This window comes from Sus scrofa, chromosome 18, assembly GCF_054392235.1.
Source record: "Sus scrofa isolate SSC_HxYL_T2T_F1_AM1 chromosome 18, Sscrofa_HxYL_maternal_Yorkshire_Landrace_v2.0, whole genome shotgun sequence".
Classification (NCBI taxonomy): domain Eukaryota; kingdom Metazoa; phylum Chordata; class Mammalia; order Artiodactyla; family Suidae; genus Sus; species Sus scrofa.
In genome coordinates this window covers 17095333-17117687 of record NC_139400.1, presented here as the reverse complement: position 1 = coordinate 17117687, position 22355 = coordinate 17095333, and the positions used below count along the sequence as shown (strand labels likewise).

Sequence of the window (22355 nt, the reverse complement as noted above, 5' to 3'; positions counted from 1 at the left end):
TCTAGGACGCACGCCGCGGACTTTACGCTTTCTCGCGAGCCTTGAGCCCCGGCTGCACCCGGAAGTGATTCCGTGATTTGAGGCTGCCGGGGCGAGGGTTTTAAGGGACGTGGGCAGTGCGTGCGGAACGCGCGAGTCTTGTTAGCTGTGCAGACGGCCCTGCGTGGCTTTGGAGGTAGTGCTGTGTCGGTGACCCGCTCTTTTCACTGACGAGGAGACCTCTGCGGGGTCGTTCCGCCTCCCGGGCCCTTTATCTTGTTCATCGGGAGCGTCACCTTTGAGAAAGGGCGTCTTCATCGTCAGGGGTGAGGCGGGCAAGCCCCGGGATCTCCTTGTCGTTTTCCATAACGGGGACGGAAGCGGTAATTTTTGCAGCAACTCTTTTCAAATTTAAGTCCCCTAGTCCCCAAATTTAACTTTCTAGTATTTATTGAGTCCTTAGGAACTGTCTTAGGAGTATTAGAACAGTGAATAAGTCAGAAATCCTTGCCTGATGGGAACTTGCCTTTTAATAAAATTTGAAAAGACCGTGGAATGGAAATGGGGATAAAATCAGAAATTTTGGTATGGGTTGGAGGAAGAGGAAATTAAGGGGTATCAAAAAGCCGAACAGGTCTTTTGGAGAGGGGGAGGGACTCTTCGTCACATGTGCATGTGTTAATGGTTTTTGAGTGAATTGCATAAAAGTTATGAATGCAGTTAGGAACTTAGGACTTACTGAATTTTTGGTCTTGATATAGGATTTTTTTTTTATCTCTTTTTTTTCCTTCAGGAAAAGACTAAAGATTAGATTGTAAGAGAAGAAAATAGAAGCCATGTTTCGAAGACCTGTGTTTCAGGTAAATCACTTTCCCTATTAGTGTTGAGATGTCTTATTAGCTATAGCGATCAAATTTCTTTAGGCTTTTGCCAGCAGAAGCAAAAGACCTTTGAGCCTACCCATCATATGTGCACTTATTTGTCATAGAGCACTGGGGACAGATTTTGCCTGTATAAATAAAGCAAAAGAAAAAATTTTTAGTTTATATACATATATAGCGGGAATCATTACTTTTTAAAACATGTGTTACTTGCATTTAGATCAGTTAAATAGCATTTTAAGTCTTTATTGATTTAAACATGCTAAGAATCGTTGTTGAAACATTTTTAAAAATAAGGCATCTGATTTCTTTTCTGACCACCTGTCTTCTATGTTGTCAGTCTTGAGTCAGCCTAGACACCTTTTATCTTACTTAGCACAGTTGGGTACCAAGTTCTATAGAGTTTCCTTTGTAACACCTCTTTCTCACTCCACATCCTGTTAAGACTAATGAAGAATCAATTCCTCTAGGAAACATTTTCTCATTTCCCCTGTAGAATTGATCCCGTATTCTTGGATTCCTACTTATATGTATTTTTTTTTTCCTTTTTTTTTAGGGCCACACCTGTGTCATATGTAGGTTCCCAGGCTAGGGGTGAAACCGGTGCAGCAGCCTTTCGCCTGTGCCACAGCCACAGCAACGTGGGATCCGAGCCTTGTCTGCAACCTACACCACAGCTCACGGGCACCATGAACTGTGAGCCAGGCCAGGAATCGAACCTGCGTCCTCAGGGATACCAGTCAGATTTTTTTCTGTTGAGCCACAACGGGAACTCCAACTTACACGTACTTTTAAACTCCATATTTTTTAATGTGTTGAAATGTGAAACATGGAAAAGTTACCCCTATCTTCATATACAATACTGCTGTATTGAGATATCTTTAAAGCCAGATAGAAGAGTTAAAAGTTTAATATAAAAAAATCTCCCAGTTAAAGAATTCTTCTTCTATGTCTGTTTCTCTAGTAGTAGGTCTTGATTTTTGTGTCCCAAATGAGACAGTTATTATTTATGAGACATTATTATTCCATAAAACTTGTGAGTTCTGGCATATCTGAGCACTCAGATTAGTACATTTCTAGAATCATGACACATGTACCAGTTAGTTAGCTATTTGTCCAGGGAGTTCCCGTTAGCTGTGCCACAACGGGAACTCCCTGGACAGTCATAACTTTGTACTTTATCAAAGAACTATATTAGTTTATCCTGGATTTTTTTCTTTGGTCTATCAGAGGCATGAATTTTTCCTGAAGTTCCCATCGTGTCTCAGTGGTAACAAACCTAACTAGTATCCATGGGGACACGGGTTCAATCCCTGGCCTCACTCAGTGGGTTGAGGATCTGGTGTTGCCATGAGCTGTGGTGTAGGTTGCAGATGCAGCTTGGATCCTGCATTGCTATGGCTGTGGTGTAGGCTGGAGCTGCAACTCTGATTCATCCCCTAGCCTCAGAACTTCCATATGCTGCGGGTGCAGCCCCCTACCCCCCCCCAAAAAAGGAGCAGCAGCATGAATTTTTCCAACATGTGTTTGATTTTACCTTTTGGATACAAACCCAGAAGCACCATGATCAGGAAGACTTTCACAGAAGAAACAGGAGAGCTCTGTGAATGAACTCATGTGTGTGTGCTGTCTCATACCTCCTTTGTACGTGGGCTTCTGCAGCAGGCTGCCCTTAAGTACTTGTGTAGTCCTTGTGCACAGTGTGATGGCGCCCCTCATACCCTGGGCGTGTACTCCCTTGGTGCTGCTCACTGGATGGGAACCAGATGTGAACAGGTCTTCTGTTTGCATTTGCCTTTCCCTCAAATTAAAGCCATTTTACTCTTTTGTTCCATTTTAGGTACTTCATCAGTTTGTAAGACATGAATCTGAAGTAGCTAGCAGTTTGGTTCTTGAAAGATGTAAGTAGTAGCTGATTTCCAAATTTAAAGTGGTTATTGATAGCAGTGCGCTAATACTCGCAAATATGTTGCAGGAGAGAGAGATACACTCATTAGGTTATAACCTGTCACCATGCTTTTGGCTCGTATTTGCCCCTCTGATCTTGGCCTTGTCCCATAAGGCTGGGGGACCTGGTTTAAATTGGGCCCTTCTTCTCTTAGTTTTCACTCACTCTTGTCACTGCTGCCAAAGAATGTCCTTAAGTCCTATCTGATTATCTAAGTCTTTCAAGGGTATATGCTATTCGGCTCAAGTAGTGAATGTTATGAAAACTGCTGTGTCACAGAAATAGTCCCTTGTATTTATAAAGATCTTCAGATTTCAGATTTGTTCTTTTAACCATGCAGACAGTGTAAAAAAAAATTTTTGTTTAAGGCATTTTAAAGAAGGATTTATGATAAAGAGCTTAATGTTTATTTTGTGAGGCTCCTTCCTCTATGAATATGTCTTCCTTTCTTGCCAACCCTCTTTTGCCTTCCTAACCTCCTTTATTCGCCTCTTCAACTTATTTTCTGACCTTCTAGAACTTGGGATTTGCTTAATGCTGAGATTGAAGGCGAGGTAGTGTTTGTAGCTGTTCCTCTGCTGCACGTTTCTTGCAATCTCATTCTATCTACACATTGCATTTCAGCTCTGAATCGTGTGCAGTTACTTGGTCGAGTAGGTCAGGACCCTGTCATGAGGCAGGTGGAAGGAAAAAACCCAGTCACAATATTCTCTCTAGCAACGAATGAGATGTGGCGGTCAGGGGAAAATGAAGCATACCAAATGGGTGAGTATAGAAGACTGGCGTTTTAATTTTATTGGCAACAGTTATCTAAGTAGAGATAAGCTGCTTTGAAAAAGGATCTCCTCTAATTCTGTTCTCTTCTCAGAAATTGTGGCATTGATTTTGCTGGCCACATTGTCCTTGCATTTGTAACCATGTTTCCTGTTCTTGTGATTTAGGCGATGTCAGCCAAAAGACTACATGGCACAGAATTTCAGTATTCCGACCAGGCCTCCGAGACGTGGCATATCAGTATGTGAAAAAAGGGTAAGTTGAGGAAGGAAGGATCTTACAGATCGAGTGGTTTCCAAAACTGGTAATGGGTGTTCTCATGGACTGTAGCTCCTTTATTTATATAGTAACACTAATTCTATTACCTCAAGAGCTATTTATTCAGTGCTTCATACTCTGTGCACAGCGCATCACCTCATGTGACTAATTTAAAGGTTTTAACATGGTTTAACCTTTCTAGAACTTATAATTTAGGGCAAAGAATGTGTGTACTTAAATAGAGCCAGTGAGCTAAGAGAAACAGCAAAGGGTGCTGAGTGCCGTGTGAGCAAGTGCAGCCGTGCTTTTAGGGCTTTCTGCGCCACCGGAGCCAGGGACCCCGACCTCGGGTCTTTTGCCTCTTGGCATCCACGTGATGTCCTGGCAGAGGGTCTGGACTGTCTGAAGTCTGACAGTGATGAATTATGGTAATAGTCACAGCAGTTATTCCGTATTTAATAATTCTGTTTCGGCCTAGTAGTTTCTTTTTGGAACGCTTGGATTGATTGTTTATTAAAAGTATCTTTTTTCCGAACCTGCAGAAGGACAAAAGGGTGTGTTTAACAGCAGCTGTATTTACTGTTAGTGTATTTAGACATGTTCTTGTTTTGTAGAAATAAAACATTTCGTGAAAAGTAATTCGAGCATAACTAAAATTTCGGTTCCTTTTCAGTAACTGCATATCTTTTCTTGTGTACCTCCATGTTTATATGAATATGTGCATATCACTCGTATAAACACATAGAGGAAATTTCAAGGAAAATGTCTCTATGCAAGTTCACCTGCTGATTAATAAATCTATACATGTGTTGCCTTTGTCACCCAGGCATTTTGCCGGTTTTATCTACTTTCTGTAGCATACGTTTTTGGTACACTGTGAGCACTGGTGCCGTTGTCACTTTCTACCATCAGAGTTGTGGTTGTCTTCCAGTTCAGCCTTCTAGATGGTGCAGAAATAGTCTTAGTAATTAACTGAATGAAGTACTAAGCTGAAAACTTGCATTTTGAATTTTGATAATCTAAGTCCTTTGAGATTAAGTTGATGAACCTCACTATGGAAAATGATCGAAAAATAAGTGAAAATCACCAAATCTGTTAGAGAATCCAAAATCAAACGTGAAGGACAGTAACTCATTGGCAATCAATCACTGAGATTCAAAGGATACCACTAGTTCAGTTTGCTCTTCATTTTCTTGGTCTTAAGGTTACGTTGTAAAAAATTTTTTTACCTAAGATTTTTTCTTTTAACGAGAAGTTTATTTCAACAAGAAGTTTACTTGAAGGGAAAACAATCTAGGATTCATTTCTTTTAGAGTAAGTTATCCCTACATAAAAACAGGTTGCTCCGCATGTAATGGCTACATATTAAAAAGTTATAACATTTCCCTTGGTTTTTATAGTGATAAATGAAAAACATTAAAATTCTCCAGTAGAACAAGATATGTTAGGATTTTTATGTTCTTTTTTTTGTTAAAGCAAAATAACTTACCGGGATGTAAAGACAAGAACTGATTGAGCAGGCCGCTAATGGACAAAAGGGGTGTTTTCACGGAACCAGTATTTTTCCCCATCCTGTCTCCATTTGATGTTTGTCAAAACTTGCCATTGACCATTTAGTTTAAAAAAAAGCAATATGCTTGTGCACATACGCCAGTTACTTTATGTGCAGTAAAGGAATGGGAAAGGGGAAATGAAAGGATAGAGAAAACTATACGGTAGTAGTCAGGGTGTGGTGGGACCAAGTTGTGGCTTTCTAATTGAGAATGTCTTCTTGGTCTGGAGGAATAGAACTCGGGAGTGAAGTGGCAGATCCCCCTTTTAGTAGACACTCGGCTGCGGGAACACACCCGTTGTGTCTTCACCCTCCATTTCCAGCTCTGCAGCTGTGTCTGTTTCATTGATTGGCTGCCTGTCGAATGGGCATCTCATCTGCCTCATTGACAAATCCTGTCATTCACAATAGGCTTTCATTAGTTTACTACGTGGAGTGTGCCTCGTAAACTGCACCACAGAGCCGTCCTGCCCCGCCACCTTCCAATTGACATGATCCTTGTTCTCAGTCTCCACCCCTTCCTTGGGCTTTTTGTCAACCGTGACGCCGCTGGTGTCTCCTCAGCTGCTGCTTCACAAAAGAGGTCCCAGGTCTGCACCAAACAAGCCTGGCTTAAGATTTTTGAACCGTGGATTGTTTGTTTTGTTTTGGTTTTTAACTTCCATAGAGACCACAGTCAGCTCAAGGACAGAAACATTCCCTTTTTTTCCTAGATGTGTCAAGGCTGTGTGTACATTCTCTATTAGTATTGTTAGGTCCGAACTTTGAGATGTGACAGCAAAAGTGAGGTTATGTATGACCATCTATTTCATCCTTAGTGATTACTCATTATCCCCTCTGACCTGCCTCTCTTGTAAAGCCTATTGGAATCTCAGACTGAAAACTAAATTTTATTTCTCTCAGGTCTCGAGTTTACGTGGAAGGGAAAGTAGACTATGGCGAATACACGGATAAAAATAATGTGAGACGACAAGCAACCACAATTATAGCTGGTAAGACTCTCAGGAGAATAGCCTTTTCTTTTTTTTTTTTTTTCTGCTTTATATCTTAAAAGCTGGGCTGTGAGTACTGATGCTGATGAGAATGTCAGGCCCCTTACCAGGAGTCCCCAGCACAGTTTGTGGGCTTGCTACAAATTTCTACATTTCTCTCTTCCTTTAGAAAATTATACCTGTACTCACAGTTTTGCTTCCCCCAAAATTTTAGAGTTTCCAGTTGGTCTAACTAAGCGGGTACTTATTATTTGGACTTAGAAAACCTTTAATCTAGTGTCTTTGGAGGACATGACCTAAACAGGGAGACACATGTGCCAAGTCAGAGTTTTACTAATGTGAGTGGTGTGAAACATTTTTTCAGATTTATTCAGAACCTATTTGGTCCTTAACATGATTTAATTTTAAGTTTTTATTATCCTTGTCCAACAGAGTACAGGAAGCTTAAAGGAAGTTAAGAAGGTGTTCTCTAGAGCAGATTTCAAACTTCTCTGAAAATTCTGTAAGGATTTTGAAAACAATATATCCCTTTGGACATGTTTAAGTTGACATTAAAATTTTTTTGATATAAAATTGTTATTTTGAAAGATATTAATGGATGTAAATACTATAGCAATTTGATATCCATCATCAAAAAAAAAAATACGAATTTCACCATTTGGAAATTTTACATTGTTCCCTTTTCTCTGAACATGCTTTTCAGTTACATTTTTTCTTCAAAAGTGTATCTTTTTTTTTTTTTTTTTTTTTTTTTTTTTTTAATAGTATAATATTTATTTATTTATTTATTTATTTTTGCCTTTGTCTTTTTGTCTTTTGTCGTTGTTGTTGTTGTTGCTATTTCTTGGGCCGCGCCCGAGGCATATGGAGGTTCCCAGGCTAGGGGTTGAATCGGAACTGTAGCCACCGGCCTACGCCAGAGGCACAGCAACGCGGGATCTGAGCCGCGTCTGCAACCTACACCACAGCTCACGGCAACGCCGGATCATTAACCCACTGAGCAAGGGCAGGGACCGAACCCGCAACCTCATGGTTCCTAGTCGGATTCGTTAACCACTGCGCCACGACGGGAACTCCCAAAAGTGTATCTTAATATATAACCAGGAATCTTTTGCTATTCATTCTATTATGTGTAACAAAAGTGCTAACATAAACAGAAATTTAAAAATATTTTTTAAAATTCAGTGACAGTAACTCTTAGGTTTCTTCTTGATTGTGTTATCATTACAGTTGTTTTTAGAACATAATAGACTAAAACAACCTTAATATATACATATAAAAACTAAAAGTGTATTGAAAATGCATCTTTTAATGAGATAGATCATACGTTTTGACCTTTTGGATGAGTAACTAAATAAGATGATTGTTAAGAATTCATTCTCTTCTCTAGTCTTTTCTGGGTATGAACACTGAGAAACCTTGTTTTGATAAATAACTACTTGTTATTGTAGTAGTATCTCAGTATTTATGAACTTCTGATATTTGGCAAAACTAGATGTCATTGAAAAATTAATTTTTTAACTATGGAAAATGTCAAACACACGCAAAAGGAGAGAGAAAAATAAGAAAGAAAAACTCTATCATGCAGCTTCAACATTTATCAACAGGTGGCCAGTATTATTTCAGCCATGCCTTAGCTCACCTTTCCTCCACCTGGATTATTTTGAAGTGAACGTGAGACATTATGTCATCTCTAAATATTTCAGTAGGTGTCCCTAAGAGATAAGAATTCTTTTTAAAAACTTAACTGTAGTGTTATCATCACACTTAATATTAAGAAGTTGCTGTTAATTTTTTTTTTAACCAGCGGTCACAGTATCGAAATTTCCTTGATTGCTTCATAAATACCAGTCCATACATTATATTACATGATATATATATATATATTTTTAAGCCTCCTTCTTTTTTCAAACAACAGAAATGATTTTTCTCACAGTTCTGGAGGCTAAAAGTCTGAAAACTTAAGTTTCTTAATCAGATTTTCCTTTTATCTTTCTCTTTTCACTTGCTCCAGGGTTCATGTCTCAACTACTGTGCCATATTGATACCTTATAGTCTGTCGTAAATAATAATCACACATTTCCTTTCTTTCTGTGAAAGTGTATTGACCTTGAAAACCAACACGGATATCTTCTTCCCCTCATTATTAAACTTGAAATGAGTTTCTTTCTGACCGTTTTGCTTTCGTAGTTCTCCAGTGTCTTGACTATAAATCACTTCCTGCTTGCTCTGTTCTTCCTTGGGTCATGTCTCCAGAGGTATCTACCTATTGAAAGAATTTTCCCCAGATCTATGTATGGTTATAGAACTATACCTGTGATTTCAGCAGTGGAAGACCCAGCTTTCTAATGAAATCTGTTGATCATGTGTTTATGAAGCATTTAACACTTTCATATTCCACTATAAAGCTAATGGGTGGGCCAACTTTGGGTTGTGCAGATTGTTATAAACCAGACCAAATAGAAACATTTCAGATTATCTGCCTTTTTTTTTTTTTTTTTTTTTTTTCCTTGTCACTAGTACTCCCTAGCATGGATGACTAAGCAGTTAAAATAGGTTTATGGCTAATAGTAAAACTAAACAGATCTTTAGTAACATTAGATTGGAAGGAAATAGAGTTTAATTTGGCAGATCTGTTTTGTAGGCTGCACTTTTTGCTCCTAGGGATCAGTGTGTGTGACCTAGAAACAACCACCAGTGGGGGGCACTCGTGCCTTTTTCCACAGTGGTGTCCGTTCTCATCATCTCTTCTGAAGTAAACATTCTGTGCCAAAATACTCTAGTTAGAAGACTGTAGCAATGAATAAATACTCAGTTATTATGCGGTAACCATTTTTTCAATAATTCTATAGATCTTTCAGTATTATATAGGGAATACTACTTCTTTTCTTTGCTTGTTCTAACTCTTTCTGGACAACATATTAAGATCAGTGTCTGATGTTTTTGGATAAAAATGTTCTCTCTGTAATGATTGACTAGTAAGAATTTTCCCAAGAAGAAAATTGTAAAAGTCACTGTTTTAAAATTTAAAAATATAATGTGTGTTCTGTGTTAGTATTCAGACTTAAAAACGTAAATAAATTTTTAAGTCTGAAATGTCCCACTTCTCACCACGTCTGAATTGTTGATAAACAGTCAAAGCCCAACTGTTAGCTCCATTATGCCTGTTTATATATTATTTCTCAAGAACATAGTGTTTTGAGAATTTGTCTAAAATCTTTTCTGTGAACGTTACCACATACACATGAAAATGTGTATGTGGTGGAGGGAGGGTGATTGAAATGAGGAAAGAGTTGTGAGAATAATCTTTATGCTTTGGCTTCTTTACAGATAACATTATATTTCTGAGTGACCAGGTGAAAGAGAAGGCATAGAACGGACGGTTCTTCTTTGGCCATCGTTTGGTACAGTCTCATTTCCAAATCATGATAGTCTTTATAGTTTCTAAGGACAAGAATTAAAATACTCTTTTATGTAAGACGAGTGATAATATTTTTCCTGACTGTCGCTGCCGCTCCTTTTTTTGTGTCATGAACCTTGGTAACTCCTACTGTTACGGTATTCACTGCTTGTTTGTTCTTTAAGGGATGGTTTCTGCATACAGGTGTACAAAATGGTGAACTTTCAGGTTCATCTGTGTTGTGGCAAAAGGATACATTTCCTTTGGGAAGACCCTTGTTTTCTTGTGAACACTTTATATTATAGTATTGATTCAGACATTCAGTGTTTATTACTGAGTATTACTGAGCTTTGCTGTTTGTCAGGTTGTAAGTACTGATTTCCTTATCTGTTTGGTTTATAGATTAGACTAGACTAGATCTGTTTAGTTTATGGACTAGATTGCCTAGTCTTTGTTGCCTGAAGACTAGGCAGTCTCCTTCGTGCAGTGCATCCTGATCAGTGTTTGGCACGGCGTAGGCACTACGTGTTGACACATGAATGATCCCGGTGGGATAGTAAGCCTTACCCCTGACCGAAGGGGCTTGCTGAACAGTGGTTAGTATCTAACCTAAATAGCTTCACGACTGGCCTACCTGCTTCACATACTTTGTTTTCGGACAGTTTTCCTAGTATCATTTATGAATAGTTTACCAGCGCTAAAGACCTAATGTATAACTAGGGGTGAAATAGTTCATCTCCAAGTGATGACACAAGGGCTCTGGTTTTAGTAGTTGCCTTTTATTTTTCTCTCTGATCTCTTGATGTACATGTTGTGTACAAGTGTATACACACAATTACCTTTATTACAAGATTCTGAAAATTGCAGAGTACTAATACTTTATTAATAAAGATTACATAAAATACACTCAGGGGTTTTTTTTGTTTTGTTTTTTGTTTTGTCTTTTTTGTTTTTTTGTTTTTTTGGTTTTTTTTTGCTTTTTAGGGCTGCATATGCAGCATATGGAGTTTCCCAGGCCTAGGGGTCAAATGAGAGCTGTAGCTGCTGACCTACACCACAGCCACAGCAACATGGGATTGGAGCCTCGTCTGTAGACCTATACCACAGCTCACAGTGACACCGGATCCCCGACCCACTGAGCGAGGCCGGGGATCAAACCCACATCCTCATGGATACTAGTCAGATTTTCCACAGCACCGCAACGGGAACTCCTGTTAATGCTTTTCTTTTCAAAGTTGGTATCAGCCCCTGCCAGGTCTTTCTGCTAGTCTGCTGCAGTGTTTTAGAAGTTGGCTGCTGCTGAGCCGGTTGTTTACTTGACACTCTAGAAGTCCCTTCCCTGTCTGGGCCACCCAGCCTCCAGCTTTGCCTTGGACCGCGTGTCCTCTCCCCTCCGCCTGACAGAGTGGTGCTAAATGCAGCTCAGATGCTGTTGGACTGTAATAGGTTCTGAATTCACACCCTATATTATGGACCCTTGACTTTGTTTTAAGGTATTTTCTGCACACTTGAGCGGTTTTTTGTATCATAATCCATTTTGGTTAAGGAAAGATGGAGTTCCTTAGCTTTATTCTTTTCCTTGCCTAGGAACAGCAGGAAATTGATTGCCGTTTCGGCGTATCAGCCATCTTTATTTAAGTTTTGAAATTTTAATTTTAATGACTTAGTTAATTTCTTCAGCCATCATCATTTCTTTCCTCTGCAGAGCTGCTTTTATACTCCTTCAAAGTTGTGAGAAGTTGTGCAGATTAGTATGCCTGTTTAAATGGGATGATGCATCTGTGCTTTGGGAAAGTGACAGGGCAAACAAAAATGGCCTGATGACCAACCCAGAGTGATTCCAAGCCCAGCGCACAGGGGCACAAAGTGTGTCCTACGGGATCCTCATGAGCCGAGGGGCTCTTCTCCAGACTCCAGCTGGAGATCACTTGAAAGACTCTGAGGCTGGGGCAGCAGGGCTTTCAGAGTCGGGTGTTCAGTGAATGCGTGCGTGCGATTCTGCAGACCCTGCCGCCCACAACCAGGCAGTCTGTGGGAGCATAAGCTGCCCTCCCCATGCAGGCAGCCCCAGCTGCTGAGATACTTTCTACTGTTCTCAGGCTGGTCTCAGTAGACAAATGGGATCTGACAGCAGTAACAGACCGTAGGGGTCTTCTAATCCAAGTTTTGTGTCCTCAAGTTCCTTTTCTCATGCTCTCACAGTGTCAGATAATGTACCTGCAGAAAATTGCCCTGTGACTTTGATTTTGGGATATTGTGTTGAGTAGAAAGGTGAGTATGATACATGGAAGTATGGGAGCAAGAGTATCAAATAGCATGTCTGATATTACTCCATTTTTGAAAAAGATAATTGACATAAGTATATACTTGAAAAGTCTGGAAGAAGAAATAATAGTATGTGTGATGATTTCTGGGGAGATTGTGTAATTTTTCTTATTTCTTTACACTTTTGTATATTCTGTTTTTTGTTAGCATTGAACATGTATTACTTTTATAATGAGAAAAAGTAAATAAAGCTGTTTACATTTTGGGGGGAACAAAAATCTTTCTAATATTTCCAAGCCAGGCTTGCTCTCCTCACTTACTTTGAGCTAGTATTGCTTCATGGACTGGAGGGGAACAAGATAATCTGTCATGTATTTTTCCCATCATCTCATCATAGTATCTCGTGCTTAGATCCGTCATCTTTTTTCCCCCGTTTTCTTATGTTCTCCTCTTAATATACATGCACAACTCAGAACAGCTGACTTTCAAGACCAGTGAGATCCACTGTTTGCTGCAAGTACAGTTCTCAGAGTCGTCTAGTTTTTTAGAAATTGCTGGATGATCTATTAGTCAAAACCACAAAAGACATGTTCCTGTGACTATTTTAGGCATTACTTTGTTGCCAACTGAATTACAGCCTAACCTTTGCAGCTCATTTAGGGGAAATGAATGGTAGTTTCTCTTTGTCCCTGAAAGGTAGCAGACAATTCTTAGAGGCAGGGTTGTCTCTTACTCAAACTACCCTTTTGCCCTCGTCCAGCTCAGCCTAGCAGTGACACTTTACAGCTTTGTAAATGTTTATTGTTCTCTGTTTTTTTGGCTGTGCCTGCAGCATGTGGAAGTTCCACAGGCCAGGGATCAAACCTGTGCCACAGCAGTGGCTTGAGCCACTTAACCCACTGCGCCACAAGGGAGCTCCTAAATGTCGTTGTTCAGTTGGATTGTACTGAAACATTGACAGGAAAATGAGGGCGGAATCACTTTATGTATTTTGCTTTTAGGGTTTGCATTATATGCCCTGAAGATTGATGGGAGTAACTACAAACAAATTAGTGTAGAAAATGAGAGGTAATCCCAAGGCTAGTGAGTTAGAGAGGAATATCTTACAAGGTCATATTAATGGCTGACATTTATTGTATGCTTACTACCTATCAGGCCCTGAGCTAAGTGCATTTTCTCATTGTTTCACTCAACCATTACCCTAAGAAGAAGGTAGTATTATCCCATTTTATAGGTTAAGACATCTGAAACCGAGAGGTTAAGAAACATGGCAAAAAAACATGCAGCTTTTAAGAGCCGCATGTGGGTTCACAAAGGCTGCATTTTCCTTCCTGCTGCCTTCCCACTCCCATTGGCTCTGCATAAGCAGAACTCCACCCCCAACTTCTGACCAGTGCCCCATGCAGGGTACATCCGAATCACCCCAGGAGTTCAATACATGATAGGTTTTGCTTTTGGGGAGAAGTATGAGTGAGGGAGAAATACCGCTACCTCTGTTCTTTCCGATTCTCTGTCTTGAGATCCTGCAGGAAAATAAGTCACCATTAATTTCCGTACCAGGCTATCTTTACATATTCCTCTTGCTTTTTTATCAAACAGTGTCTCTACAGTTTGAAATAAGCTCAAAGTGTCTGTTCCTTTCATTGTTTCTTACAATAATTTCCTTCCTGCTAAGAGTTGAGATCGTCAGGAGGATTGTTCAAGGGTTCGTCAGGCTCATTTTCTAGAGTGAGACTTTTGGCAGCAGCAGCAGCAGCAGTGAAGTCCCCTCAGAACTGCTATGCTTGGCTTCTGTGCTAGTCCCACAGTCTGTGATAGGATATGTGTAGCTAGCTTGATTTTCAGCTGTCACAATTGTGAATCCACAATATTGATATTTTTCTTCCTTTTTTTTTTTTGGTTTGTCTTTTTAGGGTTATACCCGTGGCATATGGAAGTTCGGACCTATATCTGCCAGCCTACAAGCATAGCTCACGACAACACCGGATCCTTAATCCACTGAGCAAGGCCAGGGATCGAACCCACATCCTCATGGATACTAGTTGGGTTTGTTTCTGCTTAGTGACGATGGGAACTCCTGATACTTTTCATTCATTAACTCTGTGCTGTGCTTTGGACCTTGGGGTCCTGTTTGTCCAGAAGGTGTACCTATTAACTTTTAGCTTTTCTGCTGTCCTTGTTGTTTGAAAAAAGGGCGGTCTCTCATAAGAGTTCACTTAAGGCTGTGCAGTCAGAAAGCCTACATTCGAATTCCCCACTTTACTCACCAGCTGGGTGACCGACCTCTGGTGAGTTTCTTAACTTTGTCTACCTTGGATTTTTGTTGTTTTGTTTTTCTCTGAATAAACCGGGGATAACAGTAGTCCTGCTTTTATAGGCCTGCTGTGAAGAATATGGTAAAAAATAGTGTAACTTACTTACACGCACATGGTAACCGAATCAAGTGCTCCATACATGCTGTTGTTACTGTTGCAGTTACTTTAAATGAGGTTGTGTTTTATTGGTTTGTTGTTAATTTCTTATGGCTCTTTACAATTAATCTGTACCTTTTAAAACTCAGAAGTCACTCAGAGAAGGTGGGCACCTTCTGTATGCCCTGCACCCAGACAGCCTGGATCTTGGGGTGAATATGACAGGACTCCTGCACTGAGGGGACTCACAGTGTAGGCTGGTGGGGGTTGGGTGGGGAAGATAAAAGCAGGAGCTCGTGTGATGTGGTGTGAGGGACACTCGTAATGGCGGAAACAAATGGTGGGGAACAGAGGGAAGGAATAGTTAGGTTACTTTTCAGCAGAGAAACAGCATGAGCAGAGGTCCAGAAACTTAAAAGTGTGTGAAACACTCAAAGATACAACATGAGAAGTGGTTTGAGGCTGGATCGTAAAGGGCATTGAAAGCTTGCGGAGGACTTCGGCGGTGAGGAGCCATGGAAGGTTTTATAGCAGGGACATCTAGGAGTTCCTGTTGTGGCGCAGTGGAAACTGGTGTCCAGGAGGATGCGGATTCAATCCCTGGCCTTGCTCAGTGGGTTAAGGATCTGGCATTACTGTGAGCTGTGGTGTAGGTTGCAGATGTGGCTCGGATTCGGTGTTGCTGTGGCTGTGGTGTAGGCCAGCAGCCATAGCTCAGATTCGACCCCTAGCCTGGGTGTGGCCCTAAAAAGCAAAATAAATAAATAAATAAAACAGGGACATCTCATCAGAATTGTGCTTTAGAAAAAGCAATGCAGTTGGGTGAAGGGTTAGAAGGAGGAAAGCCTAGAGGCAGTTGGGAAGCTACTAAAGAAGCCTGGAATGTTAGTAGAGTGGGGATGCGAGGTGACATGAGGGGGTTTAGGATTCATGTTGACTCATTCGTTGTGTACTGACTCTATGCCAGATCCTGGGCTAGGCTCTGGGTGGGAGATTCTGAGCACACGTAGCTCCTGCCCAGGCTCTAGTGGTGACAAACAGCTGTTAGTGGTAAGAGTAGAGGCAATGAGAAGGTAATTGAGAGCTCTGCTTGGGCAGCTGTGGAGATGGTGACGTTTTATTTCTGAGACTAAGAAACATGGATGTGGAAGCAGATATGCGAAGAGTGAAGATAATAATAAGTTTAGTTTGGGAAGTAGTTTTTTTTTGTTTTTTTATCTTTTGCCTTTTTTTTTTTTTTTTTTTTTAGGGTTGCACCCACAGCCTCTGGAGGTTCCTAGGCCAGGGGTCTAATCGGAGCTGTTGCTGCCGGCCTCAGCCACAACCACAGCCATGCCAGATTCCAGCTGCATCTATGATGTACACCACAGCTCATTGGCAACGCTGGATCCTTAACCCACTGAGCGAGGTCAGGGATCGACCCCGCAACTCATGTTTCCTAGTCAGATTTGTTTCTGCTGTGCCACGACGGGAACTCCTGGAAATAATTTAATTGTAGACTTTCTAGCTTATGTTTGGGAGGGTGAAGGTGAATGAGTCTGGCATGCAGGAGAGAAGTTGAGGCGAGAGTGACTTATTTTTCTGCTGCCAGATACAAAGCAGATTTTTTGTGAGATAACTTTCAGATGTTGCCAGGATTCCAGCTTTCTGTTGTGGAAAACCGTATTGCGGGAAAGATTTCCAATTGCCTGCCTGTCTGGGATTTGTTTTAATCAGGTATGGCATACATGACAGACATGGAGACAGCTGTCTTTGAAAGAAGAGTTCATTGCTTGGCGTTCTCAAGAGGAGTGTGTGCACACACCATGTAGGACCACTCGGGGAAGCACCCGGGTAGGTCAGGAGGCAGGAGGAGGGGAAAGTGTGGGCAGAGCTTTTATTGGTGTTTCCACGGGGAAAGAGTAGGTGAGATAGGATAGAGGAAAGGTGAGCACGTTTGGGATTGGACAATTTGAATACCTTTCTGCCGCCGGTGGGCCGTGGAGATGGTCTCTAGGTGTCAGGACCTGGCCCTGAGATGACTTCAAGGACTGCACTGCAGGAGCCTAATCAAAGGAGGCTAATGAGGAGTATGAACTCAGGATTCCTTGGTTTACCTGTCAAAGGCATGCTTATGGGCAAGTGCTTTACTGTTTCTAGAAATTAACATTTGGGGCAGGGGGGCATGGGACTGTCCGTTACAGAGTCTGCCAGCTCTCAAGATGTCAAAACGTTGTACAGAAAACAAGAAACGTGGATTAATACGTGACCCCAAATCTCTTATTCCTTCTACACTTACAGAACACGTACTTTGTTGGGGGTGACAGCTAAAATACTGCATTCCTCTTTTCCTTTGCAGTTAAGGACTGCTAAGGGGGTATAAGCAGAAGTCATTTGCTGGTGTTTCTAGGAAGGTTCCTTAAATGAGCTCTCTCTTTGGGGAGGCTCATCCTGTGTGCTTCTCCAGGCCCTCATCTGGCTTTTTCTTCTCTGGAATGTGGACATTATCACCGAATCTCAAAGTAGCCGTCTTGGACCCTGAGATGATCTTCAGGATGGCAGACAGAAGAAGCTGGGATCTCTGATGACCATGGAACCACCTCACCAGTCCTGGACAGTCTACTTCTGGACCTTTGGAGATACAAATAAATTTCTGCCTTGTTTAAGCCACTTATTTGTGCTTTGCAGTGAAACACAATCCGTACTTACTAAGGCACACGTTCTTACCTTTATCTCCATATACATGATCAACTCATGACTCTTACCTGTCTCTCGTATGACTTTCTGACTTAAGTAGAAATAAGATTTTACCTCTGCTTTCTCAGTCCTTGAGGCTTTTAACTTAGGCCTCATTCTAAATTTGAGGAGGGGATTGGGACATAAGACATACACAGAACCTTAGCAATTAGCCTTAAAAAGAGCGAACGTGAACACACTCGCTCATCAAATACATGTTGTTTAATTTCGCGTGAAGTACCTAATGAGGACCCTTAGTTAACAGTCCCTATTAAAGAAAGAAAGGAGCAGTTAAGAACAGAAGGACCGCCCTTATGCTTCCCCTGGCAGTGGAGCCGACTGGTTAACATGGAGTAAGATTTCCCACAGGAAAATAACTGGATCCTAAGTATAACAGCATTTTTATTGCATCATTAGATATCTTAGTTTGGGCTGCGGTGACAAAACACCATTGATGAGGTGACTTAACACATTTATTTTCTCACCATTCTGGAGGCTGGAAGTCCCAAGATCAGGGGACCAGCGTGGTTTCTTGTGAGGCCTGAGCTCTGGGCCTGTGGCCACCATCACATGGTGCTCACATGACTTCATTGTGAGTGCTGGCAGGGAGAGGGAGCTCTTGGTACTTCTTAAGTGTATCAGGGCACAGTTAGGGAAAGAAAGTATTAAGATTGAAAAAAAACTACAAATGCTGTGATTACCTAGAAAAAAAGAATATGGATGAGTAATTAAGAGTTGCTGGAAGTCAGATGAGTATATAGAAGTCAATTAACAACAGCAAAGAAAATGTAATTTCATCGTGGCTCAGCAGTTAAGGAACCCGACTAGCATCCATGAGGATGCGGGTTTGATCCCTGGCCTCCATCAGTGAGTTAAGGGTCTGGCGTTGCCCATGAGCTGTGGTGTAGGTCACAGATGAAGCTCGGATCCCGTGTTGCTGTGGCTCTGGGGTAGGCCAGTGGCTATAGCTCTGATAGGACCCCTAGCCTGGGAACCTCCAAATGCTGCAGTGTGGCCCTAAAAAGACCAAAAAAAAAAAAAAAATTTAAAAAGACGCCATATACAAGAGCATTAGATGAAAAGTGTCTCAAAGTGTGTGGTCCCTGTGTAGGACATCATAAAATTTACTGCAGTACATTAAAAGAAGACCTAGACACTGCTTATTTATTAGAAGCAACAAAATGTAAAGATGTTAAACCTCCCCAAGTTAATGTTACATATCAAAACAAAAATTCCCAGAAATGTTTTGAGGCAACTGGACAAGCTGTTTCTAAAGATCCAAGACCAGGCAACATGCTCCTGAAAGGGAGAGAGAGGCACTTGCTCTGCCAGTTGGCAGATAGTTTTTTTTTTTTTTTTTTTAAGTGATAAATGAAGGATTCTGCGGATACAAGAATATACAAATAGAACAGTGGTGTAGACTGCAGAACCCAGAAACAGACCGTGCATCTGTTTAAATAATACATGATGAAAGTGGCATTATAGATCACTGGGTAAAATACAGATGAGTTGATAAATGATGTTAGGAAAATTTGTCATCCATACAAAAAAAAAATGAAAATTGAATCTCTATTCTTCATTGTTTAAAGAGTGAAAGGAAAAACTGAAGGAAATAAGGACAATGACTATAATTTGGGGTTAAGACCCTTCTTTTTAAAAACAAAAAACAAAAACTTGAACATAGAGTGATAAATTTAACTGTTAAAAATAACCTTTGTTTTTTTAAACCAGAAGTCACCATAAGGAAAACAAAATGAAGTCATAACCTGGAAGAGAAGATATTTGAAACAACACAACTAAAATACAATCTAGAATATATAAAGACCTACACGACAAAAAATATGATGTAGAATATATGAAAACAAAGCAGTAAGAAAATGACAGCTTAGAAAAACAGTCAAAGACACAAAGGCATTTCAGAGAGAAGGAAATAATAAATAATGCATTCATTTATGAAAAATTAGTCAACCTCAATAATCAAGGAAATGCAAGCCAGAACCTGCAATGACCTTTCATCTTAAGACCTCCATGCCAGCAAATGTCAACACATTTTTTAGAACAAAGTGTGCGGGAGGATGCTGTAGACCAGTGGAAACTTATGCATTGGTCAGGGGAGTAGAAATTGCACTTCCTTTTGAGGGTTAATCTTGCCTTGAGAAACGTTTAAACAGCTGGTAATGTTGAAATTTCACCTAGTTGTTCCACCTTTCAAGTACACTCTATTGGAAACTCTTGCCCATGTGGCCCAAGAAACAGGTCCAAAGATGTTTATAGCAACAGTGTACATAATACTACAAAACTGGAAACAACCCCAAGGTTCATCCACAGAGAATAAATAAATGCTCACAGAGTAGATTATTTTACAGCTGGGTCAATGAATTACAGTTATCCTGTAACAAGAATAACTTTTATGCACATAATGTTGCATTAGTCTCAGGTTGCAGAGGATATATGTATAGCATATTATTTTTATAAAAGTTAAGGTCAAACAGAAATATACAATATTGTTATGGATAGGCACCTATGAGATAGAACTATTCAAAAGGGGAAGGAATGATAAATACAGAATTCAAGATGAGTTACCATAGGAAGCTGGGGGAAGGCAGAAGGGGTAGGACAGACAACAAGCCACATGCATATGTGCCATGGTACCACAGGTGATATTTTACTTCTTAAGGTGGGTGGTGGGTGCTTATTTCGTTTGCTTTATAACTTAGATATATGTTGCATGTATTTTTTACATGTATTAAATATTATATTGAATGAATTGAAGTTTCCGTAAAAATTTTCTAAGTATGGGTAGTCTATAGGGCAGTGACCCTACAATTGCTGACCATAACACTCCTGCATTTTACATGTTTATAGCCACTGTCTCATTTTATCACTCTAACAACTGTATGAAGTAGGCGCTATTTTTATGCCAATGTTATGGATGAGCAGGTTGAGGGTTAGAGAGATTTACTTGCCTAAGATCTCATATCTAATGAGCAGTGGCGCTCAGATTCAAATCTGGACCTGATTCCAGAACACAGGTCCTTAAACCATTAATTCATATTGACTATCTGGTACCTTCTCCTTTCGTTTTTTTAAACCTGAGGATCAGAAAGATCAAGAAGTTTGACTAAAGTTCACATTAGCTTAAAGCATTGCTAAAGCAAAGGGTGCCAGTAGTCTTGATTACTACCTTCCTGAGTTTTTCCAGTTTACCATGGTGGCGGATTACATATTGATAAAATATGGTACGCAGATATCAGAGGCAGGATTCTGTTCAGGGCAGAATATGGGCCCAGAGTGTGCTCAATGAAGGGCCTGTTGGTTTGAGGTGCATCCCATGATTTGAGAGTTTATAGGGATCATCAGGAGTGAGAGCAGATCTTGTGATAGAAAAGAAAGGGCACCTAAGATCTTGTCTCTGACACTTATATGAATGCTCAAGACTCCATTTTTTCCTCTTGTATTTATTGAAGTGTCATCAATAGGTCATCTCTGAGGTCTCAAGGCAATGGATTCTGAGGCCAGACTTCCTGGATCAGAATCCCCACTGTGCTGCTTACTAGCTTTATGAGAATCTCTGAGCTTTAGTTTCCTCCTCTTTAAAAATGGGGACAATGGTAGAATTCACCTTGCATGTTGAAAATTAAGTGACTAGGTCTAACTACTTTAAAACAATGCATAACATATAATTAAGCACCATGCATGTTTATTAATTTCTAGCTCAGAGAGTCCACGATATGTTAATGGATGAATCATCACCACCATCATCCCTTCTTTTTCTGTAGTGCATGGAATTCCCTTCTCTTTGCCTCACCTGCCAGGTGAATTCCCATTTATTTTAAAGAACTTATCTTGGGAGTTCCCATTGTGGCTCAGCAGTAACAAACCCGACTACTATCCATGAAGATATGGTTTTGATCCCTGGCCCTGCTCAGTGGGTCAAGGATCCAGCATTGTGAGCTGCGGTATAGGTTGCAGACGTAGCTTGGATCTGGCATTGCTGTGGCTGTGGTGTAGGCTGGCAGCTGTGGCTCTGATTTGACCCCTAGCCTGGGAACATCCATATGCTGTGAGTGCAGCCCTAAAGAGTATATATAGATCGATTGATCGATCTATCTTATCTTATCTATCTATCTATCTATCTATCTATCTATCTATCTATCTATCTATCTCAAATGTTACCTCCTTTTTAAAGCCTGTGACTATTCCAGGCAGAATTTGGCCTCTTCTCTGTGCAAACATGTTTTGTCTTGGCCTTGTCTCTGTGTAGACATGTTTTGTATTTGTCTTTTATAGCATTGGCCACGTCATTATGTAATTTTTTTTTGTAGATATGTTTCCCTTGCTTACTAGACCATAATTTCCTGCACCTATTATAGAGTCTGTCACATAGTACATGCTCAAGAAATGTTAGATGAAATAATGGCAGTACAGAAATAAGATTTAACTTGTAGAGCATTTATTTTTCCAATATTTCTCCTGAGTCCGACAATATTAAAAATGAATCTAGGAGTGCCTGCTGTGGCACAGCAGGTTAGGGATTGAGCATTGTTTCTGTGGTGGCTCGGGTTTGATCCCTGGTGCGGCACGGTGGGTTAAGGATCTGGCATTGCTGCAGCTGTGGCGTAAGTCACAGCTGCAGCTCAGATTAGATCCCTGGCCTGGGAACTGTCTAATGCAGTGAGTGTGGACAAAAAAAAAAACAAAAAACAAACGAACAAAAAAAAAAATACCCTAAAATGAGCTAAAAACAAAAATAAGACTTCTTCTAGAAAATTTATTTATTCAATATGTTTTTAATGAAGTTCTACTATGCTCCAAGGACTGAGCTTAGGGCCTACGTGTTCAGTGAGTAAAACACCAAGAGGGGGCATTATTAATAATAACTTGGGGTGACAGGTGTATAACCATTATTGTCCTGAACACGCTGGGAGATATGATCACTCTTCTAGGAAATTCATACTACAAAGAGGAGAACTGTCCGAAAATAACCCTAGGAGTTCAGCCAAGGTTGCCTAGACAACAAGTAATCAGTAAAAGGATTTCTTTCACCACTTCTTTCACTTCTGTGAAGTACTTAGGTGTTTCATATAAGCTCAGTTCCCCCAGAATCAGTGACTTTCTCCTTCTAACACTGGGAACTAGAATGTCTAAGGCCCCCCAGTGTTGGTTACATGGTCTTCCCA

At 40.5% G+C, this 22355-nt stretch overlaps 1 protein-coding gene and 1 pseudogene across 16 annotated transcripts; one reads left to right on the top strand and one right to left on the bottom strand.

Annotated features, from left to right (window-relative positions):
- The first annotated feature begins 66 nt into the window (after positions 1-66).
- SSBP1 (single stranded DNA binding protein 1) lies at positions 67-17109 on the top strand. 16 transcript variants are annotated; one of them, XR_014833638.1, is made up of 9 exons: positions 67-305; positions 773-839; positions 2701-2761; positions 3433-3573; positions 3750-3837; positions 6296-6384; positions 9715-9788; positions 13963-14056; positions 15869-17109. XR_014833638.1 is itself a non-coding variant. In XM_021078599.2 (8 exons), the coding sequence occupies exons 2-7, from the start codon at positions 816-818 to the stop codon at positions 9756-9758; spliced, it is 447 nt and encodes a 148-aa protein (XP_020934258.1). In that variant the 5' UTR covers positions 67-305; positions 773-815; the 3' UTR covers positions 9759-9788; positions 16907-17109. The 16 variants fall into 16 exon arrangements, 13 of the variants coding, with proteins under 13 accessions (XP_020934258.1, XP_020934257.1, XP_020934256.1 ...); XR_014833639.1 differs by lacking the exons at positions 13963-14056; positions 15869-17109 and adding an exon at positions 6817-7108 and having other exon boundaries at positions 7468-10690; XR_014833640.1 differs by lacking the exons at positions 13963-14056; positions 15869-17109 and adding an exon at positions 6817-7108 and having other exon boundaries at positions 67-362; positions 7468-10690.
- Positions 5659-6221, bottom strand: LOC146394899 (small ubiquitin-related modifier 2 pseudogene; annotated as a pseudogene).
- Positions 17110-22355: the final 5246 nt, after the last annotated feature.

What these genes read in the sequence shown, in the direction of transcription:
- SSBP1 (XM_021078594.2), top strand. Translation starts at nt 816, where the DNA reads ATGTTTCGAAGACCTGTGTTTCAG. An exon ending in CAGTTTGGTTCTTGAAAGAT is followed by an intron (nt 2,762 to 3,432) that starts GTAAGTAGTAGC and finishes ATTGCATTTCAG; the next exon opens with CTCTGAATCGTGTGCAGTTA. An exon ending in AGCAACCACAATTATAGCTG is followed by an intron (nt 6,385 to 13,962) that starts GTAAGACTCTCA and finishes TTGTCTTTTTAG; the next exon opens with GGTTATACCCGTGGCATATG.